This window comes from Melanotaenia boesemani, chromosome 13 (genome assembly GCF_017639745.1).
Source record: "Melanotaenia boesemani isolate fMelBoe1 chromosome 13, fMelBoe1.pri, whole genome shotgun sequence".
Lineage (NCBI taxonomy): Eukaryota > Metazoa > Chordata > Actinopteri > Atheriniformes > Melanotaeniidae > Melanotaenia > Melanotaenia boesemani.
Genome location: NC_055694.1, coordinates 12100678 through 12116376, shown reverse-complemented (window position 1 = coordinate 12116376; position 15699 = coordinate 12100678). Strand labels below are relative to the sequence as shown.

Here is a 15699-nt window from a genome sequence, read left to right as displayed (position 1 = left end):
TCGCAAGCAAAACATTGCAAGAGTTTTTAATCAAATAAGTGCTGAGATTTACAGATATGACCGGAAAAATATATATTTCTATCTTTAAAAAGATACTGGCATAAAAAAAAACATGAATTAGTGTTGCCAAAGTAGCAAATTAATTTGTTTATCTTTTTTTTGTTGTTATATATTATGAAAACATAACATTGGTAAAAAAAGAATTCAGAAAAAATATTTTGGTTATGGCTTACTATATAAGAGTGCAAAAAATTTTCTGTGCTATACATATACAAATAGTACATACACATAAAAATGATATTGGAAATATTAGTTCCCACATAGTTAATCAAACATTCTCTTATCTTCCACATTGTCAGTTCATCCCTGTAAAATTTCCAGAAAACAGTGGGATACTATGCAAAATATCAATAAAAGCAGTGCAAGGACAACATATCAAATTCCGAAATGAAGAAATCCCTTTGATTTTTTTTTTTTTAATATTGGCTAATTCTCAACTTTTTTCAGTTTTACTATCATACCATACTGTTGTATGTGACAGTTTTAGCAAGTCCTTTCATAAATAAAACATCAGCTGGATGGCAGCATGTTTTATTTATTGTTTGGCATTTATGGAGCCTCCACACATGAGCACGGTACCTGTGCCAAGAGCATTAATATTCTCTATGCCAACATTTGATACATCATGTTTGAATCAATTTCACTTACTCACCCAGTCGAAATGTTATGCAGATTTTTTTGTTCTGTTTTTATTTACAAATAATAGTGTCACAGTGACACATAAACTGATTTAAAAGTAAGTACACTTGACTCAAATATTCAATGGCTCGGAAAGTAAAAAGAAAAAAAGTGCCATTACCAACCACTGCAATTACATTACAGAACAGCAACAGGTAGCAGGGTAGTCATCGGCACTAACTTTGAACTCGTTTCCATAAACAAAGTAAATGTGGGATTTCTGTTTCCATGAGTAGGTGACCTTTGTAATTGGGATCAACTCTATGATTTGACGCTGCAAACAAAAAGAGAAAATATGAGCATTTTCACATGAAAAAAATAAAGTTATCTTTCGATGAAGATGACATTCTCTTATATTAAAAATAATACAAAATGAATACCTGCTGTAGAATGCGAGATGTCTGCAAGTATTTGCCCTGGTGATCGCTGACAAGGCGCTGCGAAGCCTGCATCACTGAAGGGTCTGGAAAGCCAATCAGAGGGTACACCTGCAAAGAGCAATCACAGACGTGCTGTATTGAATCACTGTCGCTGCTTAAAATGTGTTAATTTACTGTATTTTAAATTTACTACAAGTGGCGCAAAGACGTGCTGATATGATCTCTGAGACCAGTAGTTATAGAGAGAGCAGCATTTCAGCAGCTTCTATCCATGTCACACAGGATGCAGCCGCTGTACTTTTTGTTGTTGTCACACATCTTCAGAGTGGTGAAAGCATGAAACACCACTTTATTCTCATGACTGAAATGCATTCTATGTGAGTAGCCTCAACACTCAACAGTAGACTTCACAAGATCACACCACATTTAAACTGAAGTGAGACCCAAGCCAGCCAAAAACAAAAAAAAAAAAAAAAACTACTACAAGAAACCTCGGGTAATATTTTTATATTAAGTCACAGAGCAAAATGATCTTTAATTTCCCCACTTTGATGTTGAAGAAACAGGTTTTTACCATGTACTTAGAGTCTCTGAAAAGCTCCTTTCCAGACACTTTACGAAGGTTTTCCACCGGAAGTCCGCTTGACTGCTCCACAACATAATCATCAGAGTTGTTTGTCCTGCAAGCATTTACATTTAAAAAAATGGAAATTGAGATCAATTTTATCAGCTGCTACAAAATCATTGACAATAAAAGCTTGTTGATGTTGAAATGCTGATTACTTTGAAATCATAATGAAAGACTATTTATTTAGTTGGGAATTTGTGAAAGATAAATGTTGAGAAAATCTACCATTTCACAGTGAGTTTGATGTAGACCAGAAGCTGCTGTTTTCCACGACAGATGTCACATTGCTTTGATCCTTGTCCATGACAGTGACTGCAGCTGTAACAGAGCAATTTTTGTGATCTTACCAATTTAGCACTGCTGTGTTTTACCTTTAATTAAATTTAAGAGAGTAGTAAATTTCTCTCTTGCTACTCTTGCTTTGTCAGAAATCTTTGAGTAATGCTCACTTGTCTCTCCCTCTGCCATTGCAGTGGAGGCATCGATCGTTTCCTTGACGATAACCAGATCCATTGCACACCCAACAAACTTTCTGTCAGGGGGAAAAAAAAGAAAACTTTCACAACTATTTTAAGCTAATAAAAGTCTGGAATTGACTTTTGCATCAAGGCTGATGAGAAATACTTACATTACCGGCACCAGCACATTGGTTGCAGGGTTTTCGCCCCATTCCCACACAGTTGTGGCAGGGCTATAAATGAAAGGATTTTCATCAGATAATAAAAGGGCTTGTTCATTTTCCAAATGTGTTAGATAGACATACCTTGACAGACGACGTGTAAGGAACCTTGATACACTGTTTGTCTTCTACAAAAAAACTGGGCTGCTTAGCAGGAACATCCCAAGGCCCTGGAGGTTGCTGAGCAAAGGCATCCACTGACTGGCCTGATCCAGATTAAATAACATTAGAAAGAATTTAGGGGTCACCCAAACTAGCAGACTGATAAGAGAAGTAGTAATGTCACTCTCATCATGACAATGCAACACCACAAAGGCACATCTTAAGGAAAATATCAAGGGCCAAGCATTAGGTCTGAAAAATCTGCTGCAAATGATTTGGGAAATCTACCACAACCATCCAGAGTAACCTCGTTGTAATAACTATCTAGCATCAAGTCAACATAACACACAAATAGATGTTACGTCCATGTTAACAGAGGAAGTATGTTGTGAAACGTAGTGCTTTCACAGATTAATCCTAAATGCAGATGAAGAGATGTGCTGTAATCAGGCCTTCGCTGTTTTTTTTTCCCCCAAAGCAGTTTTAAACTCAAGAGAATTTACTTGTTCTATTTTACGGCATAAACAGTAAATAAAAATCAAAGTGAAGAAATTGTTAGCAGAAAAAGCAGACACTAGCAGTAGCATACCTTGGTATGGTTCCTGACTCCACTCTGTAGACCTCGATTCAGTAAATGTTTCCAGGCGGTACTAAAATTAAAATAAAAATAAAGAAACAGAGTGATTGCTTGTGCTCTATCTACATCAAATATACAGAGTAAAAAAAAACCTAGCACTTGTACCGACTGTTTTTTTAAACATCCTCATACAAACAGAAAACCTCTTCCTACTCTGTAGGTATTGAATGCCTCCATGTTGGTGATGACACCATCCTTCGCAGGTGCAGAACTGTAGCAGCATTTGCTGGAGGCAAACAGGACAAAGGCGCCCCGGGCAGTATCTTCATCTATAGATGGAATACTATCAAAAATGAAAGATTGTTGATTCAATACATCACATAATGAAAGAAAGGAAGGGACAGTTTCATAACACTGCATCAGTGAAATTGCTTTACATTAGAGACTTCATTTTGAAATATCCCTGAAAATTACGCATAAAGGAAGGAAACAGCGTGAGTGTTACCTCCAGTGTGGTGCTTCGGGCGAAGGTGTAGGTTGGGGAGCTGGGTAAGCAGGCATGGGAGGCGGCAGAAATCCACCTACAAACAGATTTTAAAATGCTTACGTTACCATTTCATACTTTCATACTAATATTAGGTTTTAATTTATACTTCTGAGACTAATTATTTCAACTGTGTATTAGGGTAGAAGTTTGCAGTGGTTTTGAACTGAACTGATGAGGGAAGAAAAATAAAAAAAAAAACTGTGTAATGTAGCCCAATGAGAAAAAAAACAAACCTTAGTAATTTAAGTAGTCAATGTGAAGTTGAATTAGCTGGCTATTTTGAGCTTTGTGTGAGCAGTATACAGGGCAGGGCCTCAAAGTGAATTAAACTGTATTCATGTAATTAAAAGAATGCATTAGCATGTTTGATGTAAACATGAAGGACACACATGCTGCAGGGGCATGCAAAACTAAACCTGATGTGTTTATTAAAAAAGTCCAGTAGGTGGATGCCACTAAAATTCAAGAAAAGAATAAATTTGTAGCTATTAAGAATAGGGAACAAAAATAGTGCTTCGGGATTGTGCTGCAGCCTGTGGCACACAGAATCTTTTACTTGCAAAGAATGAAATAAATTAGGTACTTTTCAAATCCTGGAAGCTGGACACACTGTGTGAGGAAAAATGGAAGATGGAAAAAAATGTGGCAAAAGATTCAATCCAATCCAACTTTATTTATAAAGCACTTTAAAGCAGCAGAATTAACCAAAGTGGTGTACACAGCCTTGGACTTAAAAACTATTTTAAATATAATACTAAACAGTATAAAAAGCAATAAATCGACAGTATAAAAGCAACAGTAACACACTAAATTAAGACAATAAAACAATACAAACAAAAACATAAAATAAAAACATTAAGAAGTCAACAACTCAAGCTTTGTTAAGGGCCAATGAAAAAAGGCGCGTCTTAAGAGAGGATTTAAAAACAGAAAGTTACCCGGCATGTCTAAGGTACAGGGGCAGTGAATTCCAAAGTTTGGGGCCAACAACTGAAAAGGAGCGGTTGTATTGTAAAAAAAGATTGTTACAATAGCTGCCTGATCAAAGTGGAAATGCTGGTTTTGCCAGTAAGGTCCAATCCTTTGGCCCTTAAGTCTTCCGTAGGGCTGCAGGACTGAATCTTACTGTAAAATCACAATTGTTGCAGAGCTGTGCTTCAGCTCGTAAAAAGTTAAAAGACAAGCCCTTCATTTATATTTTGTTAACCAGGTTCAGTAAATCCAAATCATACTGTTATAAGGTCATCTTATTCATGTGAAAGGATGGCCCCTATCTGAACTTATTAGATTTCAGAATATCTTGATAAAGTTTAAATTAGAAACAGACACAATTCTTCTCATTTCCTGATGTATACATTATGTGCTGTTCTTGATGTGTTCTAGATTGTTAGAACGTTATCAGTGTATTCAGTCCAGATTAATATAGGCAGTCGATTCTTAGCCAAGGAGTTTGTCTTTATGCTGAATAATAAAATAAGCACATAACACAGTTTGCCAGTAAGATGGGTTCAGTTGCAAAAGTGTTTTAGTTGTTTTGTTTGATTTTATCCTCCTAACCCTGCACCAACTAAGCTATAGTGGGAATAATGATCCTAAACATAATGGGGGTCCCTGCAGTTTTGCTACTGTACCCAGAGCCAGCAAATGAGCTGTGTTATGTGCTTATTTTATTACTCATCAAGATAAAGAAACAATAGTCATAGCACCAACTGGTGTTACTCTCCCTTCATTGTAAAGGGTCAAGATTTTGTTTTGGAAGGAACCATGATTGTCACTTAAACTAATAATAGTCAGTTTTATACCCGCTGAATCTTTTCCCTCTGATGCTTCCTAGTCATTATCCCTGACAGTCCAACTTTTCAATTTGAGGTTTAAATAGGAGTTAGCTGGTTTGTTGTACCATTTTCCCTATTTATTTTCTGACCCTTAGCTTTGCTAAAATAATCGATTATGACATTCTATAAATAATTACTAATTATGATTACAATTCAAAGTCAAACATAGCATTAAATTAATAGATTCTTCTAAAGATACAAAAAAGACTCTCAGAGCCATGGTTGTATGTATTCTGTGAGCCGATTTATCATTTCTGTTAATGCTTTAATACACTGGCTTATATAAAATGTGCATTTCTAATCCTTTTTTCCGTACTGCTTGTTTTTAGTATGTTGAGAAGGGTGAGATTTTCCAAGAAAAAAAGCAGATGAAAATGCAGACGTTTAAGGATAAAAAAAATGTTTTTGTGAATGGAAACTACTTTGAAATAAAATAAATAAATAATAATAATACAAAATTATCGCTGTAGTTGTTGTTAATTTACATTATTTATACAATTTATGGGGCTTGTTTCCATCTATGCACTGTGGAGAGTACGTGCACATACCTCCGCCCATCACGGTGCCTTCGTACCCTGGAACGTTGTCAAACATGCTGGCCGGAGGAGCGCTGGGGCTCTGGGACTCAGCTGTGGGTGGGGCGAACATTGCTAAAACAAACCAGAAGGACCAGTTCAGACACAGTCGGGACTTTAGTTCCAATAAATCTTTTTTTTTTTTTGCATACGCAACAAATAAAATCACATTCAAATCGGATGTCTGTCACTAAGTCTGCTCTGAGAACTCGGAGGAAGTGTCGAGACATTCCCAAATCTTTACTCGTTTTTACTCCTCAAACAAGGAAAAGAGTACTTACCTTGGCCTTCCATGTTAGTATACATTCTGATATTTTCTATAACCACACTAGTGATGGGTCAGTCTCGCCAGAGATGGGTAATTTTGAAAACTAAACGAATCGCTTCTCATCCGCCAACAATTCCGCTTGGCAGAACCCTCGATAAACTCAGAGTTGCGACATTTGTTGACTTCGTTGTATGAGCGGTCACGTGGTTCATGGAGCCTCCAAAAGTTCCAAACAAACCCCGAGCTGTTAGACTATTACTGAACAGACAGCAGCGATCGGATTACTGAGGGTGAATACTAAATAAACATATTATTGCTGCACATACACGTTTGTCACTGAATGCATTATGTTAATGTTCATTTCAGTGATGATCAAGTCATGTCTTACAACAGATTAAATAAGTGTAACCAGCACAATAATTTTATACATTTTTGGAAGGAAATGTTAATTTCAACCCACAAGCTAGCATTTAATAAAGATCAGACATGATGGTCCTCATTAGCCTCTATATTTCTTACTGCTAACCGTCCTTATAATTCACTTCTGTAAGGTTAAATGATTACGGCTTACTTTCATCTAATTATTAAAGCCAGCCATGTGGTAGCGTGTAATGTCCCAGCAGCATAAGTCAAATGCATGTCAAATGCATACAACACCGAAGATCCCCTTCAGATAGTACTGTCTCTCAGCTGCATTTCAATTGCTTGTATTTAAAAGTCCAAATCTGCACTGTCTCTCTTAAACTGGATTTTTTCAAACTTGATCATGCTTAGTTTATATTCCTCCATTTTTGTCTTGTTTTTATCTTAAATTATGCTTCATATATTCTTATGTTTTTAATGTCTTTGTAAAGCCCTTTGAATCACCATGTTGTTGTTTGAATGTAAAAGGAAATGTCTCACTGAGAAACAACCTGGTTTAACTGAAAACTCACTTGACCTACTGGTGGGACTGGCACTGACAGTCCCATCAGTGAAATCTTTCAAAAAACAAACCTTTTAATGACATAAGACAATAGGGCAAGGCAAAAAAGAAAATAAATCACTTTCAGCGTGCATAATGAAATAAAAATAAGACCGTGACCACACTTCTTCGAACTAAACATAAAAGCTGGGGGGCCATGGGGTAAAAGGACAATATCTATAACATACAAAGGCACATTTAAACAAAAACTTATGACTTTGAACACACACAATTATTTTTATGCAAGACGCCCAACAGAATGTACATGTATTTTCGTGATTTATAAGACTGATCTTGCATCGCGTTTACCTCTGAAAATGAAGGGTATGCTTTGGCGATGACCGCAGTCTAATCTGGTGTTTGGAACTATTGAACGTATACAGTAACCCGGAAACGCGCCGCCTTTTTTTGTACACGGGAGAATATGCACGGGAGTCAATGAGAGTGTCGGAACTCTGAGTATATCAAGGGCTCTGGCAAGCTCTCGCTGGGTCCAATCCATTTACACCCACCAAGTGGGCGGAGTCTGCAGGCTATTTAAACAAACGGAACAATGAGGGAATCAGCATGTTTATAATATGTATTGATTTCATGTAACCAATCAGGTGCAACAGCACGCCGGGATCAAGGTAAGAAGGAGAAGGGTGAGCAGTGCCCTTGTAAGTATAGTTGAGATGTAGACATTGGACGCGAGTGGCTGTGGCGGTCAACGTCGGTCCTCGAGAGCCACGATCCTGCAGGTTTTCCATGCATCCCTGCACCGACACACCTGACTTAAACTAATGAGTCATTGTGCAGATCCTTATAGGCTGTTGGATCCATTTCATTTGAGTCAGGTGTATTGGTGCAGGGATGCATGGAAAACCTGCAGGATTGTGACTCTTGAGGACCGACGTTGGCGGAGTCTAAACAACTCATGACACTATAAGGCACTTCCATCTCCCTCTTGCCATACTATCCATCCATCATACACCCGCCAAAGTCATAGAGAAATGTCACACTTTCGCCCATGGGATTTCTCTAGCTGGAGATAACTTTCTAATTGTCTGTCTGTCTGTCTGTCTTTCTGTATGTGTGTATGTATTTATTTAACAAACCACATCCCCTATGAGGGTAACTGTAAAGACGAAATATATGACCCTCAAAGGTATTACTTATTCTCCAGGAGCCTAACAGTAGCCAAATCATAAATTAAATTAAAATTAAAACTGCTCAATTTATTCAGAAAGATGGAAAATATTATCTGACATTTACTGAACCGCATATGTAATGTAGTGACTGGACCTAATCGAGCAGACAGTTGTATATCTTTTTATTATTGTTATTATTATCCAATATAACTTCAGCTCATAAAGGTACATAAAGTGTTGCTTAGTTACGAGATAACTAATGAGCACTGATTGAGAAACAATTTGGGACTTAACCAGCACTAAAATATAAACTCAAAACCCTGATTCATTAGGAAACTAATAATATGTCAATAGGAAACCAGATAAATGAGGACCCATAGGCTTTCTATACAGCATTTACTGGGCCCTGGTAAATACAACTGGTGGGCATGTAATTAGTAGCAATAAATAAATGTGACTTCCTCATGACTGTAAAGAAAACTGCCCTAAACACCAGTGTTTCATTGCTTTGCAACTGTTTTGTTACCTTGTTCTAAATTATTACCATGACATGTGACTTTCCAAATGGGACTTTCTAAAGTGCACGATTCACTTATTTGTCATCCTCCTCGTTCCCCGTCAGACCTACGTATCTGAACCCATAGACATTGCAGTCTTTAATATACTTGTTACACTATATGTCTATTCGAGCGTCGCAATCCAGCAGGACTTCAATGTATTCCTGCTTCAAGATACCTGAATCAAATTAAATAGATCTAACTATCAAGTTATAGACAATGACTCATTAATTTGACACGTGTGTGTTGAAGCAGGAGGGACCTGCTGGATTGCGGCCCTCGTAGTACTGAATTGAGTAGCCCTGTACTATACGTAAGAATATATTGGCATACTTTAATGATAACCAAAGTTAAAGACCGTCACTGGTGTAAATACTACAGCTCACTGCAATCTTTATCAAACGACATTAACGTGCACGTTGACGTACCTCGGAAGAGTACAGTTATTAAAAAGCGTTAACTTTAACCACTTATTAAACATAGTTTAACTTAAACTAAAAGGCTGAGCTACGTGTCAGTGGACCATACCTGCCGCACCCACCGCTGCTGGTGCGAAACCGGGGTTCGCAATCCCATAATTTCTGTTCTGACCGCTGCAAGTAACGGAGAAACGAAAGTTAGGGGGAAGTGCGTTCCGTTAATTTGGCTGTAAAGTACAAAACCCCACCAACAACCAAAGACAGGCTCACCTCATGATAGGTTGGTATTCCATTTCAAAGCACCTGATCACAGCTAAATCTTACAACACAAACAGTTTTAGTCTTCTTCCTGTAATCAAGCTGAAGAAATATATTACAATTCGTCATGTGACAGTGAACGGATCACATACCTTTTTTTTACACCACACCCCCGTGTGCGCAGCACCAAACGCCTCCTCCACTAAAGGTGAAAACGCAACAGATGTTTGTATTTATTGTTAAACGTGTTCTACTCAGAACATCTCATCTATCAGGAAGTGCACTCCAATCAATATTTAATAAGCAGATGTTTGATAAAGATGTTTACAAATTAAATACATTTGTAGATTAAAACTATTTAAAATATATTAAAACACCATATAGACTATATAAATAATTTGACCTTAATACGTCTGTGTCTGGAGAAAGTATTTATTTCACTGAGCATTTGTGCCGTAAAGTAGCATGTATTTCAGATAAAACTCACTACCCATAAGCCATTGCCATACTTGCGGAAGTCCTTTTCTTCCTTTCCGCCGTCGCTTGAGTTCCTTTTGGACACACATCGGCTGGTGAGTCGAGGCAATCTAACTCAATCCACATAGTATCGGACATAATCTAACGTCCCTGACATAGTCTCTCAATCATTGATGTTCTCTCTATATATGATGAATAAAATTGTTAGAGTTAATAATAGTTGTCACCTCAAATGGACCGTTATGGAGCGAAGTGCTTCAGCTATAGCAGTCTACCGGCTATTAGCCCTTTCCCCATTAAGTGGCGTTGTAGTATTCAGGCCTACAGCATAGCGCGACATTCGGAAACGTGTGCTACAATAATTGCATGATAAGATGTTTTTAACATTTGACATTTGACTTTGACGATTTATCTAATTAAACTAAGCAGAAAGCTCAACTAGGATAGCGCGACTTGCTGCTCAGGCAGACAGACTGCACCATCTATGCTAGCTTGCTAATGTTGGCTAACACGTTTATCGTGAAACTCACTGTGAAAGTCAAAGTGTATCTGTATCCACAACCTTTGTGCACCGGACAGTTGTAGCTAATATATTTATTATGGCATGAAGGACGTGAAAGTGTAATGCAATAAATGAAAATGACTAACCATGAATTTGTTTCTGTTTGTTTTCAGTCACAATGGCAGCCCTCAGGCCCCTAACAAAACCTAAGATTGTCAAGAAGCGGACCAAGAAATTCATTCGCCATCAGTCAGACAGATATGTTAAAATTAGGGTAGGTGTGCAACCTTAGTGATAATTAGGATAGAAATAGGCAACTTTGGTACTGGAGAATTCCAGTCCTGCAAATTTAAGGTTTCCAGTTTCGACACCTGATTCAAATTAATGGGTCACTGAACAGAACTCTATAACCTTTTGATCCATTTAATTTTAATTAGTTGTGTTAGAGCAGAGGAACCTTTTAAAACCTGCAAGACTGTGGCTCTAGAAGACCAAAGTTTCCTATCCGGAATTAGGAATACAGCTGTCAACTGAGTATGGCTTTTATAATTCATAAGCATCTTTCACTTTTCTTTTAACAGAAAAACTGGCGCAAGCCCAGAGGTATTGACAACAGGGTCCGCAGGAGGTTCAAGGGTCAGATGTTGATGCCCAACATTGGTTATGGAAGCAGCAAGAATACCAAGTTCATGCTACCAACTGGCTTCAAGAAGTTCCTGGTGCACAATGTCAAAGAGCTTGAGGTCTTGATGATGAGTAACAAGTAAGTTGGGACAGCAAATATTAAGATGTTAGCATAGATAATACTTATCCTCTTCAGTTAATGAAATTTCAGTTTTTAAAAGTTGGGAGAGTATAAATGTTAGTGCAGGTAATTTTACATTTTAGAATTAAACAACATAAAAAATCCATAATTAAAATAATTTAAACATTCTGCCTAAATAATTTTCATAGAATAAATGAAGGTACTGGTTTACTGAGGGTAGAATCTCCTGGTGACTAAGTAAGTGATTTTAATCTATAGTATGCCTTGTCATCAAGTTGTCTCTCACAACCTAGATCTTACAAATATTAGTCAGGGAAAGATGGCATGGATCAAATGTATTAATGCAAAACAAAGAAGTCAGTTTAGTTGCATGTGGTACTGACATTTTAAATCATTAGTTTTTTTTGTAAACTTATAAAATTAAGGAAATCTTTCAAAACTAGTGTCTTTTATAAACTTTAAACAAACCTGTTCAAGAAATTGTAGAAACGGTGTTCTTGCGTTTGGAGTAAACTTGTCCACTGGTCTTAGTTTAAATGGGAGTAAGAACCAAAATGTTTGATTATTGAAGCATTATTAGCAGAGTTCTCACTCAAAGGAAAGAGTTTGCAATGACCAAACACTTAAGTGGAACGAATAAGCGAACTGTCTTCCAGCATGATGGACACCTTTCTTGACCAAAAAAAAAGTCATTCATTTAAGATGAGAAAATATTGTGCAACACAGCACCGAAACACTTGAACACAAGTGTCCCTTCATTTTGATTAAGTAGCTGTGTAAGTAAGTAAATGTAGTGTCTGTTGCGATTAAAAATAAAGTGCCTCACAATAAAACACAAAACAACACAGGAGATACAACAAATAAAACAAAGTAAAAGCAATTTTAAAAGATGCATTTTTAGCTGCTTTTTAAAAGAGATCACTGAGTCCACAGATCTCAGGCTGTCCAAACGTGGATCTTCTGAAGGGCTGTTTGGACACCACTGGAACCTGTTGCATCAATAACGTCAAGAAATGTTTGGTTCTTGAGTCTGAAATTATGTTTGGGGCCATAAGGAACTATTTATGTGTGGTATTCAATGTGCAGTTTGTAGGTAGCCGCTTGAGATATTGTAACCTGTGAAATTAGCTTTAGTAGATAGAAACTACTTCCAGCATTTACTTCATTTGTGAACACAAAAATATTTCAGAGGGATTTTCATTCAAACACTCTTATAGTTCCTGGGCTTTTATAATTGTGTATAAATTTAAGTGGCAGCTTCTTCATAGTGGTCGGTAAGGTCATGTGTTAACTCTGTTTTAGGAACCAGTCTTGTCTTTTCATGGATTTGGTGGATTTGGTTATTTTGCTTTTCTCATCATATAGTAACACCAGCCATTTCCCATGCAGCAGCTTAAGTTGGAAATTAAATTATTTTTGAGCAGACTAAATATTTTAGATAATCTCAATCGAATCACAGACCTGTCATTAAGGGTTTCTTTCTCTTTCTTTCTCAAGGCCTGAGAAATTGATATTACCGAAGCTGATTGAGGTGTTGTGGTAGTTTTGTCTTACTGATTAAAATACTCAAAGTAGAATTAGCAGGGCTCCAGACAGTCTCCATCTCATTTCTTTATTTTTTCAGTGTTGTACCATAAAAACTTGGAACGGAAGTTGATGCAAGCAGAGGATAGGCTGTCATGGGCTGTCATCAATAAGTCTGCTCACTATTTGGTTCGGCTTTGCTAGGAAACTTTTTAAGGGAAAAGCATTCAGACACCTTGACGCGCCCTGCCACAACAGTCCCAGGTGTAAGTTGGGTATTCATCTCATATTGAAAAGCCTAAGACCGAAATCATCCTACATCACCTGTAGCTTAGATCTTGTTCATGTTTGCTGACTTGATCAGACATATCCATCATGTGGAAACAGATGACGGTGAAGGAATTCCAGCGCTTCTGCTAGCAGCTTTTTTTAAGGCTAGAAATCGAAGTCTACAGAAGAGAAAATAAAATTCAGGGATGTCCATCATATTGTAAAGAAAACTTCTATTTGCAACGTTTGAGTGTCAAGTTGAAAAGAAAAACCTTTAGGGTGGATTTAACTCAAATGTGACAGAGCAAGTGCATGGCTAATTAATGGTAACACAACTAACTAACCTTAATGGAAATGCAACAAAGTTTTCTCCATCTCGTGTTAAGGATTAATGTTCTGATAATCAGTATGCTCTATTTAAAAAAAATTCACTCAAGGGAAAAAAAATCTCAAAACGATGGTTCTGTTTGTGTGTTTGTGTTCTTGCCCCGTCATTTCTAACTGACATGTCAGTAAAAGCTTGCACATGTTTTACAATAAGTACTATTCTCTGTGCTTCTGTAGGACTCATTGTGCTGAGATCGCCCACAATGTCTCCTCCAAGAACAGGAAGCTGATTGTGGAGAGGGCAGCTCAGCTGGCAATCAAGATCACCAACCCCAATGCCAGGCTCAGGAGCGAAGAGAATGAATAAACTGGTCATTTACAATAAACTGTTTAAAATCAAAACTCTGCTTCTTTTTTCCTTTCTTCTCCCCACTTTACTGCTAGACCTACAGGGTTGTTGCATGGGTTTGAAAATTTATCAAATATGAGAAATAAATGTGAAGCCTGATGCTTAAGAGTAGAAAAGGCCTTGTAATTCACATTTTTAGTCAGGGGAAGAACTAAGGCCATTTGCATGTTGGCAAACAGACCCCGGCTCAAAAATCTGACAGCTGGATTCAAATTTAGGTTTATTTTAAATATGAAAACTTTTAGCAATTTAAAGTATCACCCATTGGGAACTCCAACTCCGGTCCTCGTGAGCTACTGGCTTTGCAGGTTTTGGATTCTACCCTGATGCAACATACCTGACTCAAATCACTGGGTTATTAACAGGCTTGTGCAGAGGTGTGTTGTAGTAGGAGACATCTAAAACCTGCAGGACAGTAACTCACGAGGACGGGAGTTTAGAGCATTTAATGTTTGCAAGTCATTTTGTTAGATGATGCTAAGCTGTTGTTATGGAGTAGGTTGAGGGGGTTAGTGGGATTTTTTCTTCTCCTTTACTGTGTTGATGCTTGAACACAAAATTTTGGTGAATCTTACTAGATGTATGGCCTACATAGTAAAGGAAATGCCTGCTCAAGGACGATCTTAAGTCTTTTCAACTTTTTAGAAGCTGAGCTTTAGTCCCTTACCATTAATTTATCAATCGGGAAGTGCTCTATCTAACAAGCTGCTTAGGGAAAATGTAAGCCTGAAGGTTTAACCCACTTCCACTGCTTGTCTCATAGGTTTTGGACTTTGATCCTTCTCTGCTAACATTCTCATATAACTGCTAAAGGTGTGTGAGAATGTTGTCAGAAGGCATTGCCTTGAATTGACCTGCTCAGATTGTATATTGTTTTACAATGTTGAGCACCGGCTCCCTGCAGAGAAAGTTTCCATTGCATTCTGGCAGGCAAGCTGTGCCCCACAGCCCCGAGCTCTCTGCCATCTGTTCCTGCTGAACTGACATTGCCAGAGATGCGAAAACAACGTTTATTCACCCAGTCAGCTTGTGGCTGCTTGGATGTAGAAGCAAGTTAGGAATTATGTTTTGGAAAAAAAAAAATAAACATACCATGTAGAAACTGAATCCCCCTTCATTTATAGAACCTGCACCTGTTGTGGGGTTTGTGGAGTTGCCTGGAAGACTCACCTGACAGGACTGGAAGTTCTCCAGAGAGGGGAGGAGAACATGCGAGCAGCGGGGCAGACAGAGACTGCAACCTCTATGAGATGGTGAGAGCGTCAGGAAGAGGACAGGATTCATTGTTTCCTTTTCACTGATCAAAAAATGAACATGTCAGCAAGAGTAGTGTTTGGAAAAGGGCACCTCACTCCCAAACAGCTCTCGTTCGCCTTTCCTCAGACAGATTCCCTGAGGAAAGGCAGCCGGTCTGCAGGAGGAAAGAGGAGGATGTTCTCTTTTTCTCTCAGGTGTCGACTGGGCATCATCAGAGGGAGAACTAAAGGTAAAACCAATAGGAAAACTTTTACATTTAACTACAAACAGTTGTTTGTTATAAGATTAACAAATACTTCGGTTTGGCAAGTTTATCTAAAAGATAATCCTCCAGTTTCTACAAATCTGTACTTTCTGATTTAAAGAGAGTAAAAATGTCTGCAACAAAACTGTAAAAATTAACATTTGCTTTGACTAAAATCAGTTTTTTTTATTTTTTACTTCAGAATTTTACAAGAATGCACGAGCAAGTTGCTTGAGACATGCATTTCCTCTCGCACTTATATGTGC

The 15699-nt window shown here is 37.7% G+C and overlaps 3 protein-coding genes across 6 annotated transcripts in view; 2 read left to right on the top strand and 1 right to left on the bottom strand.

The window, feature by feature from the left end:
- Positions 1–10: 10 nt before the first annotated feature.
- ssuh2rs1 (ssu-2 homolog, related sequence 1) lies at positions 11–9989 on the bottom strand. 2 transcript variants are annotated; one of them, XM_042004008.1, is made up of 13 exons: positions 9670–9989; positions 9509–9573; positions 6035–6136; positions 3610–3685; positions 3318–3447; positions 3117–3177; positions 2510–2631; positions 2375–2437; positions 2196–2278; positions 1972–2064; positions 1693–1798; positions 1119–1226; positions 11–1012 (listed from the first exon to the last, which is right to left on the bottom strand). In XM_042004008.1, exons 1-13 carry the CDS (start codon positions 9690–9692, stop codon positions 872–874), a joined length of 1173 nt encoding a protein of 390 aa, XP_041859942.1. In that variant the 5' UTR covers positions 9693–9989; the 3' UTR covers positions 11–871. The 2 variants fall into 2 exon arrangements, with proteins under 2 accessions (XP_041859942.1, XP_041859943.1); XM_042004009.1 differs by lacking the exons at positions 9509–9573; positions 9670–9989 and adding an exon at positions 6343–6563.
- Positions 9990–10127: 138 nt separating this feature from the next.
- rpl32 (ribosomal protein L32) lies at positions 10128–13925 on the top strand. The gene is made up of 4 exons (XM_042004021.1): positions 10128–10229; positions 10810–10910; positions 11218–11399; positions 13761–13925. Exons 2-4 carry the CDS (start codon positions 10815–10817, stop codon positions 13888–13890), a joined length of 408 nt encoding a protein of 135 aa, XP_041859955.1. The 5' UTR covers positions 10128–10229; positions 10810–10814; the 3' UTR covers positions 13891–13925.
- Positions 13926–14726: 801 nt separating this feature from the next.
- grip2a (glutamate receptor interacting protein 2a) overlaps positions 14727–15699 on the top strand; it is a 37260-nt gene continuing 36287 nt past the window's right edge. For 2 of the 3 annotated variants that reach the window (XM_042003975.1, XM_042003974.1), the window contains exon 1: positions 14738–15418. In XM_042003975.1, coding sequence (XP_041859909.1) covers positions 15241–15418 — 178 coding nt within the window. In that variant the 5' untranslated portion in view covers positions 14738–15240. Of the gene's footprint in view, positions 15419–15699 lie in introns of all 3 variants that reach the window. The other variant, XM_042003978.1, reaches the window with a different exon arrangement.

Bases quoted from the DNA above. Each gene is read 5' to 3' on its own strand.
- ssuh2rs1 (XM_042004008.1), bottom strand. From the start codon at position 9,692: ATGGAATACCAACCTATCATGAG. The intron at 6,137-9,508 runs GTATGGTCCACT...GGTTTGTTTTAG, and splicing joins AGCAGCGGTGGGTGCGGCAG to CAATGTTCGCCCCACCCACA. The intron at 1,013-1,118 runs GTATTCATTTTG...TTTTGTTTGCAG, and splicing joins CATCTCGCATTCTACAGCAG to CGTCAAATCATAGAGTTGAT.
- rpl32 (XM_042004021.1), top strand. From the start codon at position 10,815: ATGGCAGCCCTCAGGCCCCTAACAAAACCTAAGATTGTCAAGAAGCGG. The intron at 10,911-11,217 runs GTAGGTGTGCAA...TTCTTTTAACAG, and splicing joins ACAGATATGTTAAAATTAGG to AAAAACTGGCGCAAGCCCAG. The intron at 11,400-13,760 runs GTAAGTTGGGAC...GTGCTTCTGTAG, and splicing joins GTCTTGATGATGAGTAACAA to GACTCATTGTGCTGAGATCG.